General features: G+C 38.7%; 1 protein-coding gene across 3 annotated transcripts in view; it reads right to left on the bottom strand.

The window, feature by feature from the left end:
* PCDH19 (protocadherin 19) overlaps positions 1-13,894 on the bottom strand; it is a 100,258-nt gene that overhangs the window by 37,491 nt on the left and 48,873 nt on the right. For 2 of the 3 annotated variants that reach the window (XM_081808534.1, XM_081808532.1), the window contains one exon: positions 7,726-7,898. In XM_081808534.1, coding sequence (XP_081664660.1) covers positions 7,726-7,898 — 173 coding nt within the window. The remainder of the gene's footprint in view (positions 1-7,725; positions 7,899-13,894) is intronic. The other variant, XM_081808533.1, reaches the window with a different exon arrangement.

The following is a 13,894-nucleotide window of genomic DNA, read 5'->3' as shown; positions in this document are numbered from 1 at the left end:
GATGGGTATTAAAGAGGGCACGTTCTGCATGGAGCACTGGGTGTTATATGCAAACAATGAATCATGGAACACTACATCGAAAACTAATGATGTAATATATGGTGATTAACTATTAACATAATAAAATCAAATTTAAAAAAAAAGAATAGGCTTTGTCTGCCTACCTTGAGCTGTGTGTAAGTCTCTAAAAAGCAACTTTAATGATGGCTCTAAGGGCTAGCTCAAACATTTTCCAGTCTGGAGCTTATTGATTTTTCCACGTTTGGGGATTTGTTGGGGATAAGCCATGTAGGAAAAGAAATTGAAAAGACTTGCTTGTCAATGAGCCACAATTCCAAAGTAGATGTGCGTAATTGCCTTTCCTTGGCCCAAAGTAAACAGGCAATCACCCATCTGGTAAAGACAGAGACCAAAAATATCTGGGGCTAAGACATAACTCTGGATGACAAAAAGCATCTATAAAAGAAGAAAACCATCTCACAAGTATTTTGCCCATATAATAAAGAAATAACACATGATTTTGGTATTCTTGAAATTGCTTTTTAAATTATGACTGGACTTGATTCCCCATATTTATTTCATAATAAAGGAGTTAAGGGAAAATGAACAGAAAAACAACTTCATAAATATTTAAATGACAAATTTAGATTTATGTTTTCCCATCCTGATGGAGTTTTTGGTTCTTAAACATCTTATGATAGGACAGAAATGTTGTTAAACAGATAGAAAGACCCAAAGAAGATGATGATCTTGACATTTAAATGGACTTTTTTGTGTATGCAAAGCAACCCATATGATCTAGCCCAAAAAACAACTTGATTTGCTTCTCATCTGTTATCCTATTGGCAGTGTCCCTACTTATCATGGCCTATGGAACTTGCTTTATCATAAATATTCACCTAGCAAATCACCCAAATAGAGCAGAATTTTATCTAGCCTACTATATTGGGGCCTGGCTTCCACTATTCCTCCAAAGGGATCCCATTACACCAAAGCGTCCTTTGAAGTGTATTTTGCTTTCCAGCTCAAATAACCTTAATTAATTTCTTCACTGATCCTATGCAGTCTATTCCATACTGGACTATTTGTGCTACTGGGCCATAAACTCCTAGAGAATAAAATTCTTAATTGTCCAGTGTTCTCCCTTTATATAATTTCCATCCTCCAATGCTTTCTAAGTGCATAAAAATACAGAAATTCTTAGTGTCAGTCAAGAAAGCCCCTGACATTTATTCTCTCGATGAATAATGAATCCCTTTCCACAGATAATTATTAGTAATAAATTTTAAAATAGACATTGAATATGAGACAACTAAAAGTTCCAAATGGATCAGGAAAACATTTTATTTTTTTAAAAAAAGTGTGGGGCAGGGGCGCCTAGGTGGCTCAGTCGTTAAGCGTTTGCCTTCGGCTCAGATCATGATCCCAGGGTCCTGGGATCGAGCCCCGCATCGGGCTCCCTGCTCCGCGGGAAGCCTGCTTCTCCCTCTCCCACTCCCCCTGCTTGTGTTCCCTCTCTCGCTGTGTCTCCCTCTGTCAAATGAATAAATAAAATCTTAAAATAAATAAAAATAAAAATAAAAAAGTGGGGGGCATAGTGTTTCTACTTCAAAGCAGATGAAGAGAACTGTCCTAAAAGAATTCTCTGACCAAAAGGTCCATGCCAAAATAATGCTAGCAAACAACTGCTAATAGCATGGATGTTTCCATTAGTTACGGACAACTTTTTATTCCAGCAACTGTCTTGCCAATAAAATGTAAATAATGCTTTGAAAGGAGTCCAATTATCTGGTGCAGCAATGTAGTTGAAATAAACAAAAGCATCTACCTGTCCCTCTATTCCCACCTGCCCAGCCACTGCTGAGACTGAGAATGGATAAAAGTTCATGGACATCAGAGGAAAAGGGAGACTGGGCATTGAGTACCACTGAGTGCCTCTAAACCAGCAAGGTAACTGGGCATGTCAGAGATTAAACCTATGGTCTTATAATGAAGTTAACTAAAAGTAAGCAAGAAGTTCAGCCTCAGAGCAGATAGATTCAAAAAGAAAATATTTACCTCTGTGACATTGTTCAAATTAGGACATCAAGGAAGAGTCTTTGATGATAGTCTTATTAAAAATAAGATCTTGATTGTAACAGTCTCCTTTTATTGTTTCTTTTGCTTTGCTGACACAACATTAATAAGGTTTCCAATAGTACCAGGCTCTATTCTTATAACGATTTCTAAAATCATAAAGAGTCATTCATTTCATCATTGAGCTGACCTTGGTCAATTCAGTAAACCCCAGATATAAGCAAAGCTAAAAATATGAGAACTTTCACAGTCAATAATAGCAGTAATTGACACATTCAATTCCCAGAGACAGGCACACAGTAGGCACTCAAAAATATTGTTGAATGAATGGGTGAAAGATATATATCTACTCATGGATTGTTCCTACCTGACATTAGAATACAGTATACCTGAGATAGATGGAAACAGCTGAAAGTCACATATATAGATTCACTATATACATATACATTCCACTGTTCAAGTAATTAAACATTTCACCTTGTATATATATATGCATGAGGCTGAAGACATTTTTAAAAGATTCTATATGAGCAAAACCAGGGGAGAACTAACCACATGAATTTCAAAACAGGATATCTAGCTTCAAAGATGCTAATTCAGGTCCAGGGGGATCCAATCAATCTCTTTGTTGAAGTAAAGATAAAACTTTTTGACAGCAAATGCTATTCTGATAAAATGGAATTTTCAATTACTCTATGAACATCTGGTCCATGCTACAATTTCTGGAGCCCAGCAGCACACTGCTTTGCAATGTCACAAAATACTCTCCATTGAGAACTCCCTATTTTGCCAAGAGACTAATTGAAATGAACGTTTGGAAATTTAGTGAGGTGAGAGGTGAGTCAGGGGGATAGGCAGAGGATAAGCAAAGGATGTTCAGTCACTAAATCATAATTTCATTAAAAGGCTAGAGGAAATAAAATTACACATTGCTGGTAGAGTGTTGGAAGTGTAAACGTCTTAATACACCTGTGATTGAAACTAGACTATGCACAGTGTGAAACTTACAGAACATTTTCATGGCTAATTTGTAATAGCAGTTGAATTAGGCACAGATCAAGTTCTTTCAATCCATATTTTACACAACAAACCTGTTAAATGATATTCAGGTGATGAACTACCAAATAAACAAGTTTAGTAAAATGCAGAAGGATTTATACTTCCAGAAATAAAGCAATCATTACACTGCATTTGCATTTATACTTCCAGAAATAAAGCAATCATTACACTGCATTTGGATGTATTTAGATATGAGCAATAGATAGATGTTATTGTGAGTTTCTGTATGTTGCTTCCATTTGGTATCAATTAGCACGGGAGGCAAACCGATTCAGTGTTGTAGTGAACTCCAAACTAAGTCCACATTAGAGCAATTAGAGTCATCTTTTCAGCTGATGAATTTATAATCAATAATTAAAATCATAAAGTAAGAGACATTGAGTATGATTTGAAACAAATTAGTTGAGCTTGGGACTAGTATGTATAGTTCTAGGACATGATTCCCAAAAGGACTACATATTTAAGTAAACATAATGGTATATCCAAGTAATCACAAATGGTCATGCAAAGAAGCATGGAAGAGACAGAAGCCTATTAACCTCAGCACTACTCGACCCAGAAATAAGTCTGAAAGGAAGAGATTCAAACCCAGTGATATCCCTAATTGTGCAACAAACCCATGAACCTCTGGCACCTCTGACCTCTCTAATGGTCAGTTACTCTTCTTGGAGACTGTCTGCTGCAATTGCATAAGGCAAAATTCTTGGCTTTGCCAGAAGTTGGTAATTTTACCAAATAAGTCAAAATCAGGAAGAGAAGGCATTGGTTAAAAGATTTGAGTGTGACTCCCAAGCTCAGTGTCAAATCACCTCAAGACCTAAATCAGGTGGTAAAATATGCTGAATGACAACACTTACTTGTTCTCAAGGCACTCTGAGAGCTACAGAGAGATAGCATTCCAAAAAGTGCTGTATGTGAGTAAAAAGTATAGGATAAAGAATTCTCCATCACCTTTTTTCTGGGAAGCCATGACAATAAGAGCTGAATTACTGGGGACAAGCTGAGACATAATTAATCCAAAGGCACTCAGATGATAAATGAATTTGTAATTAAGTCACCTGGCAACAAGGAAATTCAGCTCAGCCAACCAAGTGACCTGGTCTTGGGCAAGTTGAGAGTGATACCAGGATTGGTAATAATCTGGAAAGCAGAGATTCCTGTCATTAATTCTTATCTCCACCCTGACTCAGCTCATGGATGTATTAGGTTGGGGCAGTCAAAACACAATCCAAACTCAAATGGCTAAACCCCTGGCTTTGCCCTTCAGGTGCAAAAGCCTTCCAGACATTCTCCTTCTTTGGTTGAATGTACTGATTCTGGGTTCCATCCCTAGAGGACTGTTCTCAGAGATGGGGTGCTGAAAATTAAGGGATTTGGGCCTTTACTCAGAAAGTCATGAAGCACCTTTGACATTCACACTAAGCATTCTGCTATAGCAGTTACAAGAACAAAACCCAAAGAAACTTTGGCAGTGTGAAGCAGCACAGGGCCCAGGTGTTTGGGAAAGTGGGGAGCAAATATAATTTGTACCTTTTCCTCAAATGCTGGCAACACAATAATAGCTCACGAACAACCCATTCCTGCTCAAGGAAAAAATTAACAGATGCATAAAATTGTCTTTATTTTGAAAATCCTGACACTCCCTATCAATCATGGGTCCCTATACATGCAAAGAAAAATGCTGTGCTAATATCCAAATTAGAAAACACAGAAAACTGCAGACATGAAATCCAAGGTGAGCCAAAACAAAGGTGTAAGGTACACTCTGTTGGGTATATTTGGCCCAATTTTGGAGTGGTTCTGACAGAACCAGAAGAAATATTATCAGGATCAGAGTTAGGCTGAGAAGGTGTTTAAAACCCTTATTCTTCTCCAGAGCCATCTACTCAAACCTCAAGAACCGCTCAGCACTGGAACCACCAGGATTTTAGGGCACTTGGGTTTGAGATGCCCATCACAGTATCAAGGAACCAAAGAGACCTGAGACTATTTTTTTCCCCCTCAGGGAATCTTTGAGACTTTCAGTGCAGGTCTGAGTCCAGAGGAGATTCCATTTTCCCTCGTGACCTTTCTAAATTGGTAGTCCCGAGAAGCAACAGTACCATATTGCCCTGGAGTTAGTATACCTAGAACTATTCTAGTTAGAATGGTTACAAGATCAGGCATACATGGTAAATTCACTCAGTGATTGTCTTTCACTAGTCTGCCTCAGGATAAAATGAGAAATATTATGTGAATCCAGGTTTGAGTTGGTAAAATCCTATAAAATGTTAATTGTTGAAATTGTTGCTGTTGTTTGAGGTAGCAATAACTGAGGTGACACAATTATGTGCGCAGCCTAGAGCTGATTTGGGATATAACAATTAAGTACTATTATGGAAACTCACAAGCACTGAGAACTCACTAGGTAGAGCCTGAGATGTAAGCAAGACCGGAATTCCATCTGTACCTAAAGTTTAATGACTCAACCAAATCGAAAAAAGCAAACTCAAGGATTGGCTTAAGATCTAGCCACTGCTGGGCGCCTGGGTGGCTCAGTTGGTTGAGCGGCTGCGTTCGGCTCGGGTCCTGATCCCAGTGTCCTGGGATAGAGTCCCACATCGGGCTCCCCCTGCTCTGCAGGGAGCCTGCTTCTCCCTCTGCCTCTGCCTGCCACTCCCCCTGCTTGTGCTCTCTCTCTCTCTCTGTATCAAATAAATAAAATCTTAAAAAAAAAAAAAAAAGATCTAGCCACTGCTGGAATGATGGAAAAAAAATTAAGATATACACATGCAAATTGAATATTGAGAAAAAAATATGAAAGTGTTGCCAAAATGGAACAGCAAAAAGTGTCTGTGTGTACATGCGTGTGTGTGTGTGTAATCATATGTAGGAGAGTCTTGGAATAATGCCACACATTTGCTTTAGAATACTCTCATTATTATACAGTCTACATGGTATATATATACACAGTACACCCCATTTGTAAGAAACACTCCCTCAGAAAAATTAAGCATAGTCCATGATACTGTTTTCCTAGAAAAATATGACAAAAAATAAAACAGCATTGTTCTAGCCAGGCATAAAGTGAGACTCAATTATGACCATTTCCTTTCCTGGATCACTTCATTTTAAAAAGCATCTAACTAAAACCCTTTCTGATATAAATGAAAAAGCACTTTTTTGAGATACAAGGCTAGTAAACAATACATACCAGTCTGTACTCTGTGACACACTACTAATCCTCTGAGAATTAAACAGTCTCTGTTTCAGTTATATAAATGTTTAGTTTTCTCATCTTTAGTCTCAGTAAGGTTGCCCAGAAAGTATATTATCTCTGTGGATGTCACCACTTGCCAATGAGGGAAGACAGCAGTGCACAATCAGTAGTGACCTCTATATATTACAGACTTTGACACTTGAGTCGGCTGCGGAGGGGACGGATTAGACGGTTTAACAGAATCTATAGGGATAAACTTTATTTCTATGAAAAACATTTCCTTTTTGAATTGTGCAATTTTTTCCTTTGGATTCATTTATAAGACCAAAACAAAAGCATTTAATGATGTTTACAGTGAAATGAAACAGCTGAAGACCAGCACATGATCACCATATTTTGTTTTCTCATCTTTAAGTCTTTTAGCAGTGGGGCTTCCAGCTGAGCTTGCGTCTAGCTTCTCTCAAGACATAGCCAAGCATTCTGAAGCTTCACTGAGCCTAAACACCAAGCTGAATTCATAGTTCTTAATTGAAAAAGGCAGGCTGTTTTCCTAGCATGTTTGCATCAGTAAAACACTGAAAATGACATTTGTGCCCAAGTCCATCTGAACATTCTGCCGTAGCTTAACTCTGCTAATGTTTTTATACCCTGGTTTATGCCTAGCATGGTTTTAAATAGCTCCTCTTGTTAAAGCATGTGTGGCTGCATTCACAAAAATAGACTCTTCTTCATATATGAGAATGCCACTCTTGAGATTTGCTTTGAGGTGTTTTTTGTATGCACAGAATGTTACTTGGAGTCAGCCATGTGTTCTTAAGATAGTCTCTCCTATGACCAATGGCAGGCATGTGTGTGGTAGCTAGAGGAATTTGGCATAGACAAAATGGGAAGTTTGGTACTTTCCCTCTTCAGTAAAGGGTATACAATCTGTGGCCAGAGAACAGAGTCTCTCTCTGGGTAAAGTTAACAAGGCTGATATGGAAATAAAACCCACCCCTTTGGTCTCATTAGTGCTATGTTCTGTGCAACTTGACTGATCAGTTAAATTTCATGTACTAAAGCAAAAAGAGGCATTTATTCCTGGTGAGAAGGCATCTGCTCATTTTCCATGCGCTCAGTGCAGTTACTATTGAAGAGAATGTATGCAATACATATATGTAGGCAGCTTTTAAAATGCCTGAACTTTATACAAACCTAGGGGATCCACTCAGGGAGGATAAAGAATCTGGTCCAGTGTCAGGACATCTCACAACTCTGTAGATGCTATTCAGGCATGAGCACAGTGCACACCTTGACAACATACTCATTACAGTAAAGTAGTACAATGTACCTACAAATATTCTGGGTTCTTTAGGATCTATGGCTGCAACTTATATCCAACCAGCCCTTACCGTGGTCAGGCATCTGAGATCCCATGGAGGTCACACTGGTGTTCAGCACGTCATTGACAGCAGTATCACAATACAGGCTCCGCTGGACATCATGCTCACTGTCAGTCTGGTCACTCTCTTCATGCCCACTATCCTTCAGGCTGTTGCCCTCTAAGTCCTTGAAGGTAGAGCTGCTGGGTTGAAGAAAGAATGATAATTTACAACTGTGATAATCTGATTTTTAAAATCTTTGAGAGCCAGGATGATGTCAGCTCTGCTGTGAGGCCAACAGTGACTGGATTGTCCAAAAGTGTAGAAAGAAGAGGAATTTCTGTTTAAAGATAATGGAACTTGGGACACCTGGGTGGCTCAGTTGGTTGACTGTCCAACTTGTGATTTCGGCTCAGGTCATGATCTCACCGGTTGTGAGATCGAGCCCTGTGTCATGTCGGGCTCCGTGCTCAGCGGGGAGTTTGCTTGAGATTCTCTCTCTCCCTCTCCCTCTGCCTCTCTCTCTCACTCTCTCTCAAATAAATAAATAAATAAATCTTAAAAAAAATAAAGATAATGGAACTTAACACTGTAGAGAGGTTCCCACTAATGGATGCTGATGTAGCTAACACTTTCATTCACTTATCTTCAATGCATTACTACAGTCAAGGTGCAAGAAGGTACAAATCTGAAACAATCACCTGCAAAGAATATCACCATTTCAGAAGCTTTTCTTTCTTATATAATCAAAATAAAATAATAGCTAATGTTTACTGAGCAATTACTATACATAAGACACTATTCTAAGTGCTTGACATGAATTAACTTTTTTTGATCATCACAACTATATAAGAGAAAGGTACCATTAATATTCCCATTTACAGATGAAAAACAGGAAGCACATGGAAGTTAAATAACTTGCCCAACATCATACAGCTGATGAAAATGTAGCAGATCTAAGACCAAACCCAGGCAGTCTAGCTCCAGAGCCTGGATCCTTAACCATTATGTATACTGCTTCTCCAAAGATGTCTACTAATCAACTGCAAAAATTGAGGTGGCAGAAATTGAGGTAATGCGATTAAAATAGAAAGGATTATCAGGATCAGAGAACTCAGGTAAGTTTTAACTGAGAAAGAGAGACAGATTCAAAGAAAATGCGGAGAGGCAGGAGCTGAGAAGCGGAGCCTTGGTGCATGCACAGTAAGATAAAAGTAAGAACCAGAGACTGAGCTCTAATAAAACTGTGGGTTTTATGCTAAGAATATGAAAACCTTCAGCTGAGGAGTTTATGGGCCTATTTTTCTTGCATTTGTTAAATCAATCTACCATACAATGCACTAAACATAGTATCCAAGAACCTCACACAAAATAGAGGATAATACATAAGGTACATTCACAGAGGCCCCACCTGCTATTTCTAACACTTTGTATGTCCTGGCAGAATCTGCAGATGTGCAACACTATGGACCATAAATTATGAATCTGAAATAGCTAGTGAATGGTGAATCCATTTCCCAATCAGTGAGGAAGCAGCAAAGGCAAACTCAAGAAAATGTATTGTTGTCTCAACAACAGAGAGTGTCATGCTTGTGAATTAGGACAAGTCCCAACAGACCTACTGTACCTCTGAAAAGGGAGCCTGGGGAGATGATAGTGCAAACTCATTTGATGTGCTCAACCTTGAACATCCACAGGCCTGGCTCTCTGAGGCTTTGATAACATTCAGTAGGTATGACAAAGCGCTATGCCATGGACACAATAGATACATTGTCATTCTCTACATTGGTCAGAAGGAATCACTGCAGATTTTTAACATATGACAAACCTAGATGTAGAATGCTTGCTGCTCTGAATATGAAAAGGAAAAGATCAAAAGGGCAGTAATGGGAAAGCCATAATTATAAGAAAATGAAGAGCAGGAGAGAGTAAAGCATTGACCTGTTTGCTAATTATTTTCAGAAAGGATCACTGAGCATCACCTGTATTAAAACTAAAATCATTCAGTAAGCCAACTCACTCAGCTCCTCCAAATTATGTCATGCAGCTACTCAGCCCTGTGGACCCACCAGCATGCAGTTCTATTAAAAAACCAATCATCCTAAAATTCTTTTATGGTCAAGAACACCAATCGGAAACACAGGCTTTAGAGTGTGTAGTCATTTCTAGCTTTATGGCACAGATGTTGGGGCATCCTGTAAATACTAATGCCATAGCTTGAACAGATTCAAAGTTTTTCTTTTAGAAAAAAAATTTTGGTCCTGCCCACATAGACTCCTGCATCTCAGAAGAAAGGAAATGACCTGCCCAGTTCATATATTTTTAAAACAAAATAAATTTTTTGACCTGCATTTCTGGTACCTGGAGCACATGAAAATTTCTTTAATCTACAACACAAAATTTTTGCTTTAAGCCAGAGACTTCAACCCTGAAATGAGTGCATTTCAGCAGTTGCCAAAATATGCCTGAGACATACACTGAGGAGGAATATAAAGACAACACAATTTACCATCCCTTAGACCAAGGTTTCTCAACCTTGGCACTATTGACATTTTTGGCTGCATGATTTTTTGTTGTCAGAGGCCATCCTACACATTGTAGAATGTTTAGCAGCATCCCTGGCCTCTACCCATTAGATGCTAGTAGTGCTTCTCCCAGAAGTTATAACCAAAAAGGTCTCCCTCCATACATTGCCAAATCACCCTCAGTTGAAAACCACTGCTTTAGGTTTCTTTAAAACTCTATTCCTGCGGCATGTTAGATTTCCAGACTGTAGTGGAAACAGCACTGTCATTAGAACAAGTGACAATCCGTACTGTGCCACTTCATCGATGGGACCCTGAGCCTGATATCTAATGTCTTTGAGCCTCAATTTCCTTGTCTGTAAAATGCATTTGCTAAAACCTTCTTCACAAGGCCATTTTGAGGACTCAATGAGAGTACATGAAGTACTGGGTAGACACAAATGGTCAATAAATGGTTATTGTTTAATATGATCATTACTCCATACAGTAATGTCTTCATTGAGTTATAATTAAATATTATGTCTGTGGTCTTTTTATAGAATACAAGAAATCTGTATTTAAATGTTTTTATACCTTCCATAAACTATAGTCAGACACTGTCCGCTATGTTAATTTCTCCTAGAATTCAGGAATAGGAAAAGAAATTCTCCTGTCAACATGTGTCCTTCCTTTATTGAAAAATTAGAACTATATACCCTGGTGTACTTACCATTTTGTCTTGGCTTCTCAAAAGCTTCACGATAAATATAATATTTAATTGCCGTGATTTGGACGCCAAGGATCACAATTTATCTTCACCCAATTGGTTTAGATCTGCTTTTTTAAAGTTTGATCACCCATTTTATATGCATCAGAATATTACAAACCATCTCAGAGATTTTGTTTTTTAGGTAGAAATGGGAGAAATAATAAAATAGTGAAGGACTGGCTACTTGGGACTGACAGTGTGAGTATAAAAAGTCAGGTATTCTTGGCTAAAATCAAAAACACAAGAAATAACAAGTGTTGGTGAGGATATGGAGAAAAAGGAACCCTCATGCACTGTTGATAGGAATGCAAACTGGTGTAGCCACTGTGGAAAATAGTATGGAGGTTCCTTAAAAAATTAAAAATAGAACTAACCTATCACCCAGTAATCCCATTCCTGGGTATATACCCCCAAAATACAAAAACACTAATTTGGAAGGCTATATGCACCCCTATGTTTATTGCAGCATTATTTATTATAGCCAAATTATGGAAGCAGCCTAAGCATCCATCAGTAGTTGAATGGATAAAGAAGAGGTGGTGTATATGTAGGTGTATATATATATATATATATATATATATATATATATATAATGAATATTATTCAGCCACAAAAAGAATGGAATCTTGCCACTTGACACCTTCAACCTCATGAACATGGATGGAGCTAGAAAGTATAATGCTAAGTGAAATAGTTCAGTCAGAGAAAGATAAACACCATACGATTTCACTCACATGTGGAATTTAAGAAACAAAACAAAGAAAAAGAGAGAGAGGGAGAGAGAGGCGAACCAAGAAAAAGACTCTTAGCTACAGAAAACAATCTGACAGTGAGTTACCAGAGGGGAGGTAGGTGGGGGGGAATGGGTGAAACAGGTGATGGGGATTAAGAGTACACTTATCGTGATGAGCACTGAGTAACAAATAGAATTGCTGAATCACTATATTGTACACCTGAAACTAATATCACACTGTATGTTAATTATACTGGAATTAAAATTAAGAACTTAATAAAAATTTTTTAAAAGACTCCAAAAATGATAGTCATGTATTCTCTGGAAAAAAAAAAAATGCAAGGGGTCTAACGCCCCTCCCCCAAACCCTGGAATAGTTAACCCACTTAAAGATCAGTTTGCCCATCTGATGAACTAAGTACCACTTACTCTAATCTTGTGAGGACATTTAGTGGTTTAATGAAGGGATTTGAGTAAGGCAGTTTAAGACCCAGTGAGCAAGATGCTGCAAATTGTAAAACAGCCTGGTAAATGGCTACTCACCCAAAACAAATAACAATTTATGCCAGGCATAAAAAATGCTGATTTCACTTGCTTTATTACCTGTGTACCTCTTGGGAGATGAAAGACTTGTAAACCAACTTTTGTGGGACAATAAATTAGGGGTACCTGTTTGCAATGGTATTGTAAATGCAAATGTTTCTATTACTGCCCTGGTGGCCAACAAAGGGACAGATTTGTTTGAAAACAACCAGAGCAAGACTCTGAACATAAGAGTTACTCAGAAAATGCTTCATGAATAAACATTATTCACATTCTGCCCCATATTTGCCCTTTAAAATATTGGAAATCTTTCCAAAAGACAGAACAATCTGAAAGGAAACAGATCATATCTTCCTAGGAGGTGACACCACATGCCCAAGGAATGCCATCTAAGAGTAAGAATGAGAAGGGAGTAAAAGTGAAGGGTATTGTAACTATATTTAGAGAATATAAGGATGATTCTTCAGTGGTTCCTGGATCTCCTACCTGCATCACAATCACCTTGGGAACCTATGAAAACTGGAGATTCTCTAGGGATGGAGCTAAAGACTTTGCACTTAACAAACCTCCCAGGTGATTCTAATGCACATCAAAGGTCAGAAATTGCTGGTTTACAGGGAAACTTAGTGCTCATTCTCATTGGGAAAATGCTGAGATTTTCTTCAACTTCTTTCATCCATTCATTCAATAAACATGTAACAGCACTTGTTACAGACAAGGCATGATACCAGGGGCGGCAAAACCCTAGAACAATTTGGGTGGAAAAGGAAAGCACTATGTATACTTTAGGAGCCAATGTTCATTTTCCTTTCCACACCGCTTCGCTATCTTGTTCATTTCCTGCTTTATTTTCTTTGTGCTCCAGCCTCATGCCCTGCTTGTTATTGCTCCAAAAGCACTGCAGGAGTAGATAACAGACAGCAGCACAGAAACCAAGCATGAGAGAGTGTTGCAGCAAGGGCAAAGTGCAACCGCCGGCTTTTCTTGCTCTGAAAAGATACCAAGGAAACAAACGCAGCAGGAAGGAAACACATCCAGAAAAAAATTCTGAACCATCTTGGCTTGTTAATCTGGAATCCTGACATAAACCTTGGGTACACCTGCAGGTTGCAGGTGATGCTCTGAAAACAAACAAACAAAAATACAGAAATATAACACCGGATTCCGTGATGCAAAAATTATGTGCCATCTCTCTTCCCTTTCCCTTCCAGATCCACTCTCTACCCTTCTCAACCTTGATTCGTGCTTAGGGGAACCCCCTTGCTCTTTGTCTTTCCGTTGGTTTACCTGAGGTAAATAGATGTGAGAGAGAAAAAGAAACCTGTGTGTAAATTGTCTGGACAAGACAGTTAACAACTGCTGGAGAATGCCAAAAAGAAGGGTCCAAGAAGCATCCGTGGATAGGTAGGAAGTGAAGAGAGAAAAAGAAAATTGATAGGAAAAGAAGTTCTCGGGGCGCCTGGGTGGCTCAGTTGGTTAAGCGACTGCCTTCGGCTCAGGTCATGATCCTGGAGTCCCGGGATCGAGTCCCACATCGGGCTCCCTGCTCAGCAGGGGGTCTGCTTCTCCCTCTGCCCTCTTCCCTCTCGTGCTCTGTGTCTCTCATTCTCTCTCTCTCAAATAAATAAATAAAATCTTTAAAAAAAAAAA

Source organism: Leptonychotes weddellii, chromosome X (genome assembly GCF_054177405.1).
Source record: "Leptonychotes weddellii isolate Sample4059 chromosome X, ASM5417740v2, whole genome shotgun sequence".
NCBI lineage: Eukaryota > Metazoa > Chordata > Mammalia > Carnivora > Phocidae > Leptonychotes > Leptonychotes weddellii.
The sequence above is the reverse complement of the archived record's forward strand: the minus strand, read 5'-3'. Positions and strand labels throughout refer to the sequence as shown.